We start from the raw sequence: 13,072 nt of genomic DNA on the forward strand, positions 1-13,072 counted from the left end.
CATTAGCACCTCTAGTAATATATTTACTGAGAAAAATGTTGACGTGTTCAATACTTATTTTACCCGCTGTAATACTAAACGTGAGATAATATTAATACACAGAGTCCAGATGTCCAAGAGCCCCCCAAAAAACTCAGACAAAGTAAAACAATTACATTGACTCTTCACAGTTCAAGGAGCGAGATGAACTAGTCCGGATATTCAACTTGTGGRACCAGTCTTCTGAGGGTCCTGCTCCCATCAGGATGTCTAAAGTCTGGGATTATCGCATCAGGCAGCATCTCGGTACCCGTTATGACTCCAGGAATGGCTCTTTTGACTGGGATCTTAAAATGAAGCTGCATACAAAAGGGGTAACTCAGAATTTTCTTATAGAGTTTTCCTATTTTTTTACACAAAAAAATTGTAAAAATTGGAAGTTCCTAGTCAATGTTAACTCTATCCTGCAGTGTAGCATCATTAACAAACAACAATATGTCCAATGGAGAGAGCAGGGACTGGCGTTTGAGCTGAGGGAAGGTGTTTACCAAATAACCAATCCAACTTTGCTTTCTTCTAAGGGGTTTAATCAGGTAAGTGATTATCTGGTTTGCTGCACTGAATTATTGAATTATCTGAATTTAATTATTCAGCGTAAAGGAACTTTATTGTAAGTGTGTGTGTTGACAGAGGGGAGACAAAGTTGCATTCAGAGGCTACTGGGGAGACATTGTTTCCAGTCCTTATCTCTCTTTTGGCATTGAAACAGATGACAAGAGCCTGCTGAAGAAACAGAACAAGCAGCACATCAAAGTAAACTGCTATGCATTAATGACATAGATTATACGTCACGTTGGCGTTTCCTGTTAATTAATGTATGGATGATGTCTGTTTTGTTCATCCGTCCCTCTCTTTACATCTGCAGACMGCTCAGGACGTCTCCTTCGCAAACGTCCAAGGATTGTTCCAGTCCCTGTCCAGCAGACGGGGCTGCCTCGCTGCTCCTCAGTCCGACTCAGAGGCACAAGCTGAGCAGAAATCTGCCAGCTTTAATGGTAAAGCACTGTGGCGCTAGCTCAAACTGTCCACCTAACCAAGGTTTAAATGTTATATCCAGCCAAATGTCTTTTTGATCTTGTGAGACTGATTTACTAAACAAGAACTGATTGTGTACGAATAATAAAATACTGAAATTGAATATGGAAATACTTGATTTGACTCAATTTTTTCTTATTTTAAGAATCTTACCAAGTAAAATTTTCTTACTCCATTGGCAGAAATCTTTGACTTAATTTGAGTGATATTTTCAGACTAACAAGACAAATAATCTTACACATTCTGAAAACAAGATGATTATTCTTACACAGTCAGTTCTTGTTTACTAAATCTGTCTCAAAACAAGATCAAAAAGACTTTTTGGCTGGATATAAGATTTTAAAACTTGGTAAGATGGACAGCTTTTGCARTAATGAAAGTGACTTGTTGCATCATGTATTGAGCCAGGGGTGTTTAAAAATACTCATTAATTAGATTCGAGCTTCTCAAGCTGCCGTGTTAATAACACGCCACTTTACATTGACGAGAAGCCATAAAATAAGCAAAACTACGTAGCTTTAAGGTAACAGTTTCATTTCCCTCAGATTTGATGCGGCTGAATGGAGTCTCTGTAACGTTCCTCCCTTCGGACTCGCTTCGCAAGCTGCCAGAGAAACAGAAATACTCTCATTACTTCCACACTATTTACTTCTCTGCCAGGTGAGACCATTTTTTAGAGTTGCCATAAATATCACTTTCTAGCATGCAAATACTGAAACTAAAATAGAATGGGGAGGGGGAGTTGCTCCCCCATCACCTGGAAAGCAGAATATTGATATTATCTTGTGAGCGTGTTTCATTTCTGTGTTTCTGACTCCCCCTGTCTGCTGCGAAGCTGCGTGCACCAGTTGGGCCCCGCGATGAGACAGATTGCAGCGCCAGACGCCGTGCTCGTCGTGGAGTTGGCCAAGTGAGGGTTTTTATAGTAACATGGCCTGTTACCATGGCAAGTGTACAGTCTCCAGTTGTGCAGCGACGGCCGKGTGATCGCTCTGCACTCATGTTTGTGCATCAGATATTTAAATGCGCATCGTTCCCCCCCCCCCAGATTTACCTACGCGGTTTTTAATTTAATTATGTTTTATTGACGTTACTTTYGTGTGTTGCAGATACATCTTGGATCTCAACAAAGAGCAAGAAGCAGATCTTGCGAAAAAAGTGTCAAGCATGGCTGCAGAGGCTGGATTCAAACCCTGGCATGAGGAGAACTGTGATGATGTTCATGCAGTTTTTATCCAGCAGACCTGAAGATTGTATCACAGCTTTTCATTTTTATCCTTTGAAGCTGTTTAAAAACACCACGACAACTGGTATGTTAACAATATGCTTTTTTAAGCTTTTGTAAAATTTATAAAGATTTACTTTAGGAGAGACAGTTGAGATATGTAGACAGATTTATTGTGTTTCTGTCCTCAGAAAGAAGTCAGCCAATGAAACTAACTAATCTGAATAAATTTCCAGTGTTTAATATTGTATGCATTTTAATGACTACAAATGCAAATTGAAGTGTCACACAGAAATCCAGCACATCTCTCTCGGGTCAAGCACTGAACACTACAGAACTGCTGCAGCTTGTGGGGCGTCTTCTCAGTGTGGAACTCCAGTTTGTGTGTGGAGGGCTTCACTTCCAGCGTCCTCCAACCTTTCCTTTCCCATGGCCCTTTTTGCTGAATGAAGGCAAGAGGAGATTAAAAAGCAGCAGCAGTGTACAACACTGGACCCACAGTTTTCTTGTGGTTTCAGAAGGAGAAGTATTCTGTTTCGCTTTCYGCTCCATTTAACTATGTAAATGTCTCAGACGTGTGCATCCTGTCTACTAAGAAGCACSAGCGCACGCTTCCTGTGCACGAGCAGCAGCCATTAATCAGTGATATGTTTGCATAGTCAAAGCTTTATCATGCACCGCTTTGCAAGTTGAGGGTTTAGGATTTATGCAGTGGATTATCATAACAAGCGGATTGACTCACAATTTCTGAGCATGCTGGATTCTGTTCAGAAGGACGTTAATCTGAAAAAAAAAACAGTGCATAAAGTTTGTCAGAAATGAGCTATTTTTACAGCAAACCTCCTGTATTCTCACACAGCTTGCCTCGTATTTCTGCTTCTTCATCTTCTCAGTCAGGTCGAACTTCTCTGATTCTAGTTGGTAGATCCACTGCCACATTTCTTTGGCTTTCTCTCTGCAAAAAACAAAGGTCACACATGTGACCTGCTGACATTTCTAAAACATTAGCCTCAGTTAAAAGAAAAACACTTCTTTAAAAAGATCAGTCTTTGATGAGGCCTTCACTGACCTCAGGCCGTCTTCCTTCAGGTTCTCAATCRCCAGTGGCCTCCGTCTCTCTGCCAGAGTTTTCTTCTTAATCTCCCTTGCCGTTTGTTTTTTGCCTCGTCTTTGTTCCTCCTGCAGAAAACACAAATTTCCTCCATCAGAGCGAACGATGCACATCACTGCATAAAGCTAATAAACTCCACAAACCTTTGCAAGGAATCCTCCGAAATGAGCCCCCATGTTGGAGAGCACCTTCTTCTTCTTGGCCTCATCGTCTGCCCTTTTCTTCGCTTCTTCCTCCTCTTTCCGTTGTCTCTCCTCCTGAAGAAATCAACCGGTTACTAAATGGTTTTGATTGGCTTTAGCGTTGTGGGTTGTATTAAAGTACAGATAATTTAATGAAAAATATGATAAATTACTGCAATTCGTGTCTGTCTGTCCCGCTCTTTTTCAGCCCTCACACGCTGCTGCTCAGCTCTCTCCGCCCGCCGTCTCTCCTATCATTAAAGGGATAACTAAGTGCGTTATGGCTGCATCAGACTGACACATTTATTTTTAGAGGGGATAACACACAAAAATGAGATTACAATTCTTTCTTTGAGWCCAATCAGCTCCTCTTCCTCTTTCTTCCTCTGCTCAAAGTGGACATCAATCAGAGTCTGTAGCTCAAGGAGATCTTTCTCCATCCTCTTTCTGTGGATGTCCTGACAGTGAGGACAAGCAAAAGTGCACATTTAGGATCAACTCTGATGGAATTCTTAAGCCWCGTGAAGAAACTTACATCAAAATCCACCCTCTCCCCCTCTGGGATTTTTGGYGGTATGAGTTGTGTGACCATCGGCCTAAAATGAACATGACACCACAATAAAACATATTTACAGCACATAAAGATTTTTATTCATCTTATTCATTAATAAAATCTTACTTGTATTTGGGGCGTCCTTTAATATGGTCCACGGAAGATAAAAGAAAAATAATTTGGTTTTGTTTTTAATGCACTAGAAAACATCCCAACAGTTATGTGTTGTTTTTGAAGCGATCTCACCTTCCTCTCCCTGCTCCTCTTCTTCATCTGCAGAAGGACACAGTATGGTAGGACTGAAAATGTAGCTTAAAGTCACCAAATTAAGGATTTTTCTTACCCTCATGATGGCCTCTGAACAACATGAAAGGAAAGAATTTATTAGACACGCTTTACCAGATTTTAGTATTAGAAATGTGCAAATTGAAAGTCTTCAGTTACCCGTGCTCATCTATACAAGACATGGTTTCACTGAAAAAAAAAAAGGAATACACAATTGTAAATTAACTGATAAAAAAAAAACTTTTCTTGTGTTTTTCGTTCTGGTAGTTTCTTTGGTAGTAAAGATAAAACTGAAAAATATAATTTTTTAAAAAAACATTCAGTAAAATGTTAGTCTGAGAGGTCACCTAATGATTAGGTATATAAATATCTGCAGAGTGTGACTTGTTTTTACATTTTTGAATATTTCWTGTGAAAACAGAAGAAAGGTAGGCTTCATATTGGTCAGTTATTGCAGTKGTTCCCAAACCTTTTGTCTTCTGACCCACAAAATATCCATGGCAAAAACTTGTGACCCCAAATATTACTGGTCTGAGTACACGAACTTCGTTAATAGCCCTAAAAACACAGGCTTTTTGACAATCTAAACTGTGTATACACAAATATAAATACTTATTTATACTTATTTTGTGTTTTTGTAATAATTATAGGGAAAATATTACATCAGCAATTATTTTATTACCCTTTAAATTGATTTCTGGAGATTATCCAAGGTGCTTCAAGACCCATAATAGGGTCAAAGCCCAACTTTGGGAACCAAAGTGCAGTGGTTCCCAAACTTTTCAGCTTATGACCCACAGAATAGTACAAAACAGTAGCAGAGACCTGTGCCCCCAACTATTTTTGGACGACAAACATTTATATCAGGTCAACAAAACATGGGCATAGTAACAATATTTTTTATACTACATTTGTCCATTTTAAATATACTAACCTCACTACTTTGTAACAACTATAAGGCAAAAATTTAATTAATTCAGAGAACCTTTTCAGTACCCCACCTTGATGTTTCGGGACCCCACTTTGGGTCCCAACCCCAACTTTGGGAAACACTGAGTTATTGGATCAGATGGCAGTTTATGTTATAGTAGCACTAAAAATATGATAATTGTGTTGTCAAAAACTGTTTGTGTACTGAAGGAGACAAAAGAATTAGAAATTCACCTGCTGTTATTGTGTTTGACTTTATTTACTAGAAAAATAAYGAGGATTGTATTCACATTTACTAGTCTGAGAGCTGAACAATGTTCAATACAAGCTGGAGTTTTAATAAACTCTAATTAAAAAGCTCCTTTTTCAGAGCAGACAAATAAGTCCTGTGAAATAATAAAATAATAGAAAGGCCATTTGATGGTGATGAGCTTGGAATAGCAGAAGGATAACAGAGCATCTTGTTACTGAGGATAAGAGCAGGACCAGCTGTCCCAAACTCCATGTTTAATTTGATTAACAAAGAATTTTGGACAGAGACATTAAGCACGTCACGGCTATTAACACCAGAATCTATTAATAATTAATCTAGCTGCTGTCTGACTTGACTAACGGGAAATTGTGTGGTTCACCTGTAAATAGGCCTTCCTAAATATTTGCAGTTCGTTTTAATTGACAGTCCACTGTTGAGCTTTTATTTACCCAACAGATCAARCTCCAAGGCCGCCAGAGTCTCTCAGATCCTTTTGGAGTTAGTTGTTAGCCAAGATCTCAGAGCATGTGGGTCTGAATAAACAGTGTCACGGAGCAAAGACAGATGAAGGATTCAAAGAGGAATTTATCACACTGCATCACTGCAGGCTAAACTGGCTGAAAGAGTCACACTCAGCAGTACAGATGGACGACCGGTCCAGGAGTACACCAGTTTGACGATCATCATGTTCGAAACGGGGATATACACATTTCTCAACATCCACTGACCCACTGGGTCTGGTGTTTACTGTGCACAATTTAATGTAATTTAACAAAAACTATGGAAAGGCTTRAGGAAATTTGTCTTTTTTTTAATTGAATTTTATATTTTACTGAGTTCATTAAGTGTTATTGTGTTTTTATTATATAGCAACATCATAAAGCATTTTAATATGACTGAATACTTATTTATTTGAAGGGCTTCTTGGGTTTTAAGTTATAGTTTTGGCAACTACTTCCAATGTCAGTAGGCAGAATTTAAAAAAAGCTGAAACTCCCTTCACACAGTGTAAGTCATTGTGTTCAGGTAGTCCATATAACTCAGAGCTTTTTACCAGCTTAAAAATAGTGTTTTTGATCAAAATGTGAGTGCAGATTTAAAGCACTGCACTCCACAAACAGTACAAAAATACTGATAGCAATTACTCTTTGARGGTATACAAAAATATACAAATGTCTGGCTTCCGAACAGAGACATTTTAAATATTTCAGCAATGAGAAAACTCAGAAAACAGAGAAAAATGGAAGCATGTACCTGAGTCTGTGGAAGACGCTCACCAACGATGATGAAGAATAACAGCCAGAGGGGCAGCCCAGCTTTATATATCCGGTCCTTTGGGATGTCACAGAAGTCTGAGAATGTGTGCTCATTGGTGTGCACGTCTAGAACTGATGCTATTAAACATAAACCTGCTTGGACATCCTCCTCTTTCCCACAAGGTTCCATGTCCCTTTCTGAGGCAAAAAAGCTCATTTCATGATGTTAATACTTTAGCTCAAAGTTATGGGAAACGTCAAGAGAAATGTTTGTTCTCACAAAGTTAGGAGCCACAGCTGTGAGCACATGCCTTGATTTAGAAAAGGAGGCTGGGGATTGGATGTGGATCATTGGCAGCTTTTGGGGGCTTGAGATGAACTTTGAGAGGAAGGATAATGAAGGGAGGGTTTCTAACTGACCTCACTGCTGAAATAAGAGACAGACAGGTGGCCGGAGCTTAGTGACATCTGAGGGTGTCCTGGAGTGCCTGGTACCAGGATGCTAGAGATTCGCTGGGCCCTCGAGGTATGGGGTGAGGGTGACTGTTCTCTGAAAATGTTTAGGTGGGTGAAAAATGAAAATGAAACATCCTCTGAGGATTATTGTGTTGTAATAATTGTATTTCATACTGGCTGATCAGTATAAAACTTTATTTTTAATGAGTCCTTAACTGCTGGACTGTTTCCCAGTCAACCAGTGGATCATTCTCTTCTTTAGATGCCTTCAAATGTTATATCATCAAAACAATATGAAATGAAGATTTTTATCAAATGATTTATAGTTTAGGTTTAGTTTGTGTTCATTTATCAGCTGATCAAAGGTTTAAACAGGGTTCCTGAAAGAACTACACTCATTTCACTTCTGCAGCTACAATGTCAAGATCCAGTTGATGGTGTGGCTCACCCCTTGAGTTATGTGCTTCTTTATACCTTTGAGACTGGACGGGAACAAGAACTGGACTGAAAATTAACAGAAAACGCAGCCATTGTTTAGAGACAAAAAGTCAGAAGTCCTAATATTAAAAGATTTTTTTGTTTTCTGGTTTTGCTGCAATCTTATATATCTTTGAACTGAACGCCATGTTAAACAAAACATTTTCCAAAACAACAAAACATTGATTTGAACATTTTTATTATTAAGAATGTCTTTAAACCCCTTTAATTTTGCATTAAAAAGCATTACAATAGCAATTACATAATATAACCAGACAATGTGGTTTGTTCCGATGTGAGTCAGCAAATAAAGGCAACAATCAGAGGAACATTAACAGGAACCTGTGTCACTGGCAACTAATTTCTAATGCTATCCACATCTGACCAGCAGCACTGCTCACTGAGTAACTGCCGTCAGTGTATTCATAAATAAAGTTTGCATTGTTATGGCACAAATTTAAAACAAGTGTAAAAACAAAGTTTAAAAAAATGTGGCAGTGAAGTAACTGAAGTTTACAACAGTACAGCTTTGTAGTTAGCTTTACATGTAACTTAAATATGTTCAGAAATAAACCAAAAGTTCTTCTCTGGATGAGCAGACGGAATATAAATGCTGTCAAAAAGATTGAATTTTAAATTGCAGCACATGTTTAAAACACAGCATTCGACTCATGTTTGTACAAAAGTCACAGACCTCTGAGCTTTAAAATACTTCCTGACTTCTACAGTAACTCTGTATATAAGTGGTAGAAAATGAAATTACCTCGGCAGTCCTGCWTGTTTTCCCTTCAGTCTAACACTTTACAAGTAAAACAAGTATCACGCTGACCAACTGCATTAACAACAGAAATTTAGTGGCACAAAGTGAGGCATACACTATAGCTTCAAAACATACTGATCTTGAATTTGAACTGAATTATTCCCTGCAGGAGAGTGACTTTAGGACTTTCTATCCTGATGATTGGTGTAACACATACAGTACTGGCTTTTATTATTATAACAAAACATTACATACTAATTTTATTAAATGATTTGGATTATACACCTTTATGTTGGACTTTTAAAACTAACCCAATATATATATTTTTGTCCTTGTGTGGACCATTTTTTTTCTCCATATGCTAAAAAAAACAAAAATAGAGACGCATCACCTAAAACACAATCTTCAGTGTCATCTGTTATTCTAAGGAGCTGTCTCTTAAATGCCATCAATRGGGCAGCATATTTCTCTCAACTTATAAGAACAAAAGAAAAATACATTTTCTCACCCTGTGACATAACATGTATATGCACAATTTCTCCAGCATACTTTCTTCTGAACAACTATCTACTTTTCTTTCTTGACCTCAGCTCGACTCTCCTCCTTTTTGTTGGACTCCTCTGGGCTCAGGCTCAGCAGCTTCAGCAGATCATGCAGGGCTTTCCTGATCTGATCCCCAAATCTATGGGCGTCCTTAAAAAGAGACAACACAGAGCAATGTGAAATCTGTTTTCAATCTGATTCTATACAATGCCTTGCAAAAGTATTCACTACTCCTGGTAATTTTTATACTATGTTGTTGTACAAMTTGGAATTTAATTGATTTAAAATTCTTGAATAAAAGCAATAATTTTATATAGTGCATATGTTTTCAGCCTCTTTGCTTTGAAGCCCCAAACATTAACTKCAGAAGCCATATGATTTCTTAATTCTCCCAAAGATCAGTAACAATCAAATTATAGCACTAAGAACTGATCAAGTTAGAATTGAGTTTTCCTTAARAGTTCCTTGAGTCAGAAAATTGAGTCTTTGGCAGCGCAGAAAAAAAAAMCCTTTGTTTAAACTCACAGTGCTAGAGCAGGAGTGTTTACAGGAGATGTGGACGTTTATGATGTTCTCTGATAAAAACATGTACGACACCCCRTAACCATCATCAGCCACCTGAAAACAGACCCAGATGTTAAGGACACTCAAGCTGATTGCAGAATTTTAAACTGCTTTATGACACCAGAAAAGCACGTTTTCTTTTAMCTACGCATTTAAATTAGTTACAGACATGCATATATACAGTTTCAGTTCTGATCTTTGTGTTTAAAATACTGACTGGTCCAAAGCCGCCTCCACAGGAGATGTATTCTGAGTAGTTAACCATGTCAAACAGCTCCACCTGCTGGACAGGCGTCTGACTTGTGGACAGTCTCCATGGCTGAGACAGCACCTGAAACAACAGACACCATCATTTCTGTCAGGTCTTTTAGATAAAAGAAATACACTAAACTAGAAAATGTAATAAGAGTRAAGGATCAATTAACAACAAAAAAAACCTCTTTCAAGAAGGGAGACTCCACTCCAAGATATTTGGAAACCACGTAGAGGCAAAATAGGTGCCTATCAATACCACCTCCAGTCATGGCCATCCGATATAGATGCTGGTGTTTCTCTGATGCTGAACGGAACAAACGTCGGCACACCTCTTCCGGCTTGGATGACAGTGTAATATGTTTAGGAAAACAAAAAAAAAAAGACAATGATTTTATAAAAGGAAACAGCTGGAAGGAAAAGTTTTCAAGATGGACTTAACTGAAAATAATTTATTATAAGTTAGTATTATAATTCAAACCACAAATGTTTGGTCTCTTTGTTCTCACCTCTCCATTCTCTACGGCTCGGACAAAGGCACTGCTCTCACTGGTGCAGGACCGAACGGTCTCTGTCCTGCCCTCCCTGAACAAACGAGTCATGGAGGCTTCATATGTCAAACAGAATGTCCCCCGATCCTGGGATGTAGGGAAAAAAACACTTACATGGAGATATTTGCCACTATTTTATGTCAGGATTAGATATTTTGTGTCAGTAATATGCKTCTTTTTTAATCAAATTGTATATAGACTTATAATACAGCTGAAGGTAAGTCTTAATAAACAGGCATAACCACTTAAGATGTGTAAATGTGTATCAGTGTTCTTCCTCAGAGGCTCACCCTGTAGTAGGCCAGCTGAAGAGCCATCTGAATGAAAGCATCAGGGCTGACTCGACACTTTTTGATCTTTCCTTTGCCAAAGTCTCGAAAGGAGAAAACATGGAAGTCCACGTCATCTGCCAGAGCCTGGGCCAATGCCAGAGACTCAGAGATCTGCTCCTCACACTGAGGAAGAAGGCATCCAAACCGTTAACAACAGGACAGACAAGCATTACACGCAATTTTGTAAAAAATAAAATAAAATTAYACACCAGCTTGCTGATAGTGATGAGCAATGACTTCCAAATTTTCAAACAGCCATTAACGTTAATGATTTTGACTATATTTTGATAAGTCTTTGTCTGTTTTCCTCCTCTCACTTGGTAGCAATGTGCAGCTAACATTACTGTAAGGTGGCAGTAACGCACCAACATGTTTGCTGATTTTGAAGATGGTTTTCAAAAATGTATATATATATATATTTTTTTTAATGCAGCACCTGACAACAAAAACTCTKAAGTAATGTTACATCTGCTTCTACCATCGTTATTTTGTTTGGAAAGGTTTACAAAAGTACCCTATGGTCAGAAGTAAATTACACCTTTACTGTTACAACACAAGCCCACACCTCTACACTATTATAGGCACTAGTGAAACAAAAAGGAACACAAATATTCCCAAAAGGCAACATTCTCTGAGTGTATCCACAACCTCTATAGCTGTTATATACAGCTACAGCATATATTCTGTATTAAACTTCAAGAAACTACAATAAATAATGATGATTTAAGAACAAATTGAAAGTACCATGTTTGTACATAAACTTTGCACTGTTTTAACATGAGCACTAAAACTAAACTAATGTGTACAGTTCGATGTTTGAAGGGTTAACTAACTTCTGGGACAATATCCCAGTTGAGCTTCTGTGGATGAGGAAGTGAAGAATCTACTTCTCCTTTGCAGTGACCTTCTTCAGTGTAACCGAGCTGGAAACTGTCAGTAGCCAGCATGTACTGGAAACACACAGAAGTTACAGTAAATGGCCTCTCCTCAGCACAAAACATGACTGTGCAACCTTTTAAGCTTCCTTGTTTCTTACCTCCCATACATGTGCCACTACTGGCGCATCGGCCCAAGAGTGCTCTGCGTTTATGCCACTCTTTCCATTCTTGAAGAATACAACGGAGAAGGACTTGTCAAACCACCTGGATGAGAGCAAAGATAAATAACTGAGCACTGTGGAAGGTTCCAGGTATCTAAGTGCTCAACAAAACAACCTACAGTAACTACACATTCACAAAAACCATCAGAGTGTGGAAGTACCTGTCGTAACATTTGCCGTGCAACAAAGACTTGGCGTAGCGATCTAAACTAGCAGCTGAATCATTTCCAACCATGCAATGTTCATCATCGTCCAGGGTCACAAAGAAGGCTGCTCTCTCAATGCAGTCCAGGGACCGTTTGTTGACCCCACTGCTGAAATACTTTGCCCTTGCTCTGGCCCACGGAATTCTGATTGACGTTTGAGAGAAAAATAGTGACATTATCATTTATGRTGCTGTTGTSTTYAAACCATAATGTATAATCAAACTCACCTATCTCCTGCAGTCAGGGCTCCAAGTTTGGCCTCTCCTTTTGACGGAGACGTAGAGTCATCGAGGATCCTTTGAATTTGAAATTCAACCTCTCTTGGCGACAGGAGCCTGCCTGCCTGGTAAACCCTGAGACGAAAGTAGCGACCTTTGTGGTAAACCACTATGTAGTCGCTGTCCTGCCAATGTTGGACAGTATCTTTGGACATGTAAGAAAATGTAAAAAGAAAACAGCAATAAAGCCAGTGGAAAATATTTAAGTTGAAAGATWTTGTCATTTGAATACATCTGATGGGGGAACTTAGTAAAACTACTSCTGGATGTGAAAATACAGATATCAGCACAGCGGCTTCAGTAACCCGTCAAATTATGGAGACAAATATATCCCAGACTGTTTCTGGTTGGTTTTACATTAGTGCATATTATAGATTTTTTATGCATTATTTTCATTAAAATGTTTGTTTGGTTCTAGACTTAGCAAACAATGTGTTTAAAAAGTTAATTGAAGTGAGAATATGTTATTAGTAGTCTGTCACAACTTGTGAACCAAACTGTTTGTAAGAACAACATTTCATCCTTATGACGCTTCTCCAGAAAAAACAAAATACTAAGTACACAGTAAAATTCCTGAGTTACTGTCACAAGATCCTTAGCAAAACTCCCTGAGGCCAACAAATTCCTGAATGAAAAGAATGCAGGTTATAGGTGTGTGTGTGTGTGTGTGTGTGTGTGTGTGTGT

The 13,072-nt window shown here is 38.5% G+C and overlaps 3 protein-coding genes across 6 annotated transcripts in view; 1 reads left to right on the forward strand and 2 right to left on the reverse strand.

Annotated features, from left to right (window-relative positions):
* dnaaf3l (dynein axonemal assembly factor 3 like) overlaps positions 1-2,542 on the forward strand; it is a 5,785-nt gene extending 3,243 nt beyond the window's left edge. The window contains exons 6-12 of the mRNA XM_014008278.1: positions 171-353; positions 450-572; positions 670-792; positions 905-1,034; positions 1,620-1,734; positions 1,910-1,984; positions 2,184-2,542. Of these exons, the coding sequence (XP_013863732.1) occupies positions 171-353; positions 450-572; positions 670-792; positions 905-1,034; positions 1,620-1,734; positions 1,910-1,984; positions 2,184-2,322 (888 nt within the window). The 3' untranslated portion in view covers positions 2,323-2,542. The remainder of the gene's footprint in view (positions 1-170; positions 354-449; positions 573-669; positions 793-904; positions 1,035-1,619; positions 1,735-1,909; positions 1,985-2,183) is intronic.
* On the reverse strand, positions 2,538-7,897 carry LOC106517437 (troponin T, slow skeletal muscle). 3 transcript variants are annotated; one of them, XM_014008283.1, is made up of 12 exons: positions 6,868-7,897; positions 4,590-4,619; positions 4,392-4,502; positions 4,272-4,287; positions 4,128-4,188; positions 3,934-4,050; positions 3,766-3,843; positions 3,554-3,664; positions 3,369-3,478; positions 3,164-3,254; positions 3,042-3,082; positions 2,538-2,741 (listed from the first exon to the last, which is right to left on the reverse strand). In XM_014008283.1, exons 2-12 carry the CDS (start codon positions 4,597-4,599, stop codon positions 2,696-2,698), a joined length of 792 nt encoding a protein of 263 aa, XP_013863737.1. In that variant the 5' UTR covers positions 4,600-4,619; positions 6,868-7,897; the 3' UTR covers positions 2,538-2,695. The 3 variants fall into 3 exon arrangements, with proteins under 3 accessions (XP_013863737.1, XP_013863736.1, XP_013863738.1); XM_014008282.1 differs by having other exon boundaries at positions 3,554-3,667; XM_014008284.1 differs by lacking the exon at positions 6,868-7,897 and having other exon boundaries at positions 3,554-3,667; positions 4,392-4,418; positions 4,489-4,502; positions 4,590-4,627.
* An 87-nt stretch (positions 7,898-7,984) lies between these two features.
* The window catches only part of LOC106517433 (carnitine O-palmitoyltransferase 1, liver isoform), a 15,254-nt gene continuing 10,166 nt past the window's right edge, over positions 7,985-13,072 (reverse strand). For both annotated transcript variants that reach the window (XM_014008277.1, XM_014008276.1), the window contains exons 10-19: positions 12,337-12,532; positions 12,065-12,253; positions 11,841-11,946; positions 11,638-11,754; positions 10,763-10,927; positions 10,431-10,559; positions 10,107-10,262; positions 9,887-10,000; positions 9,631-9,723; positions 7,985-9,255 (exon numbers count right to left, since the gene is read on the reverse strand). In XM_014008277.1, the coding sequence (XP_013863731.1) occupies positions 9,130-9,255; positions 9,631-9,723; positions 9,887-10,000; positions 10,107-10,262; positions 10,431-10,559; positions 10,763-10,927; positions 11,638-11,754; positions 11,841-11,946; positions 12,065-12,253; positions 12,337-12,532 (1,391 nt within the window). In that variant the 3' untranslated portion in view covers positions 7,985-9,129. The remainder of the gene's footprint in view (positions 9,256-9,630; positions 9,724-9,886; positions 10,001-10,106; positions 10,263-10,430; positions 10,560-10,762; positions 10,928-11,637; positions 11,755-11,840; positions 11,947-12,064; positions 12,254-12,336; positions 12,533-13,072) is intronic.

The sequence above is a fragment of the Austrofundulus limnaeus genome, unplaced genomic scaffold, assembly GCF_001266775.1.
Source record: "Austrofundulus limnaeus strain Quisiro unplaced genomic scaffold, Austrofundulus_limnaeus-1.0 Scaffold48, whole genome shotgun sequence".
Classification (NCBI taxonomy): Eukaryota; Metazoa; Chordata; class Actinopteri; order Cyprinodontiformes; family Rivulidae; genus Austrofundulus; species Austrofundulus limnaeus.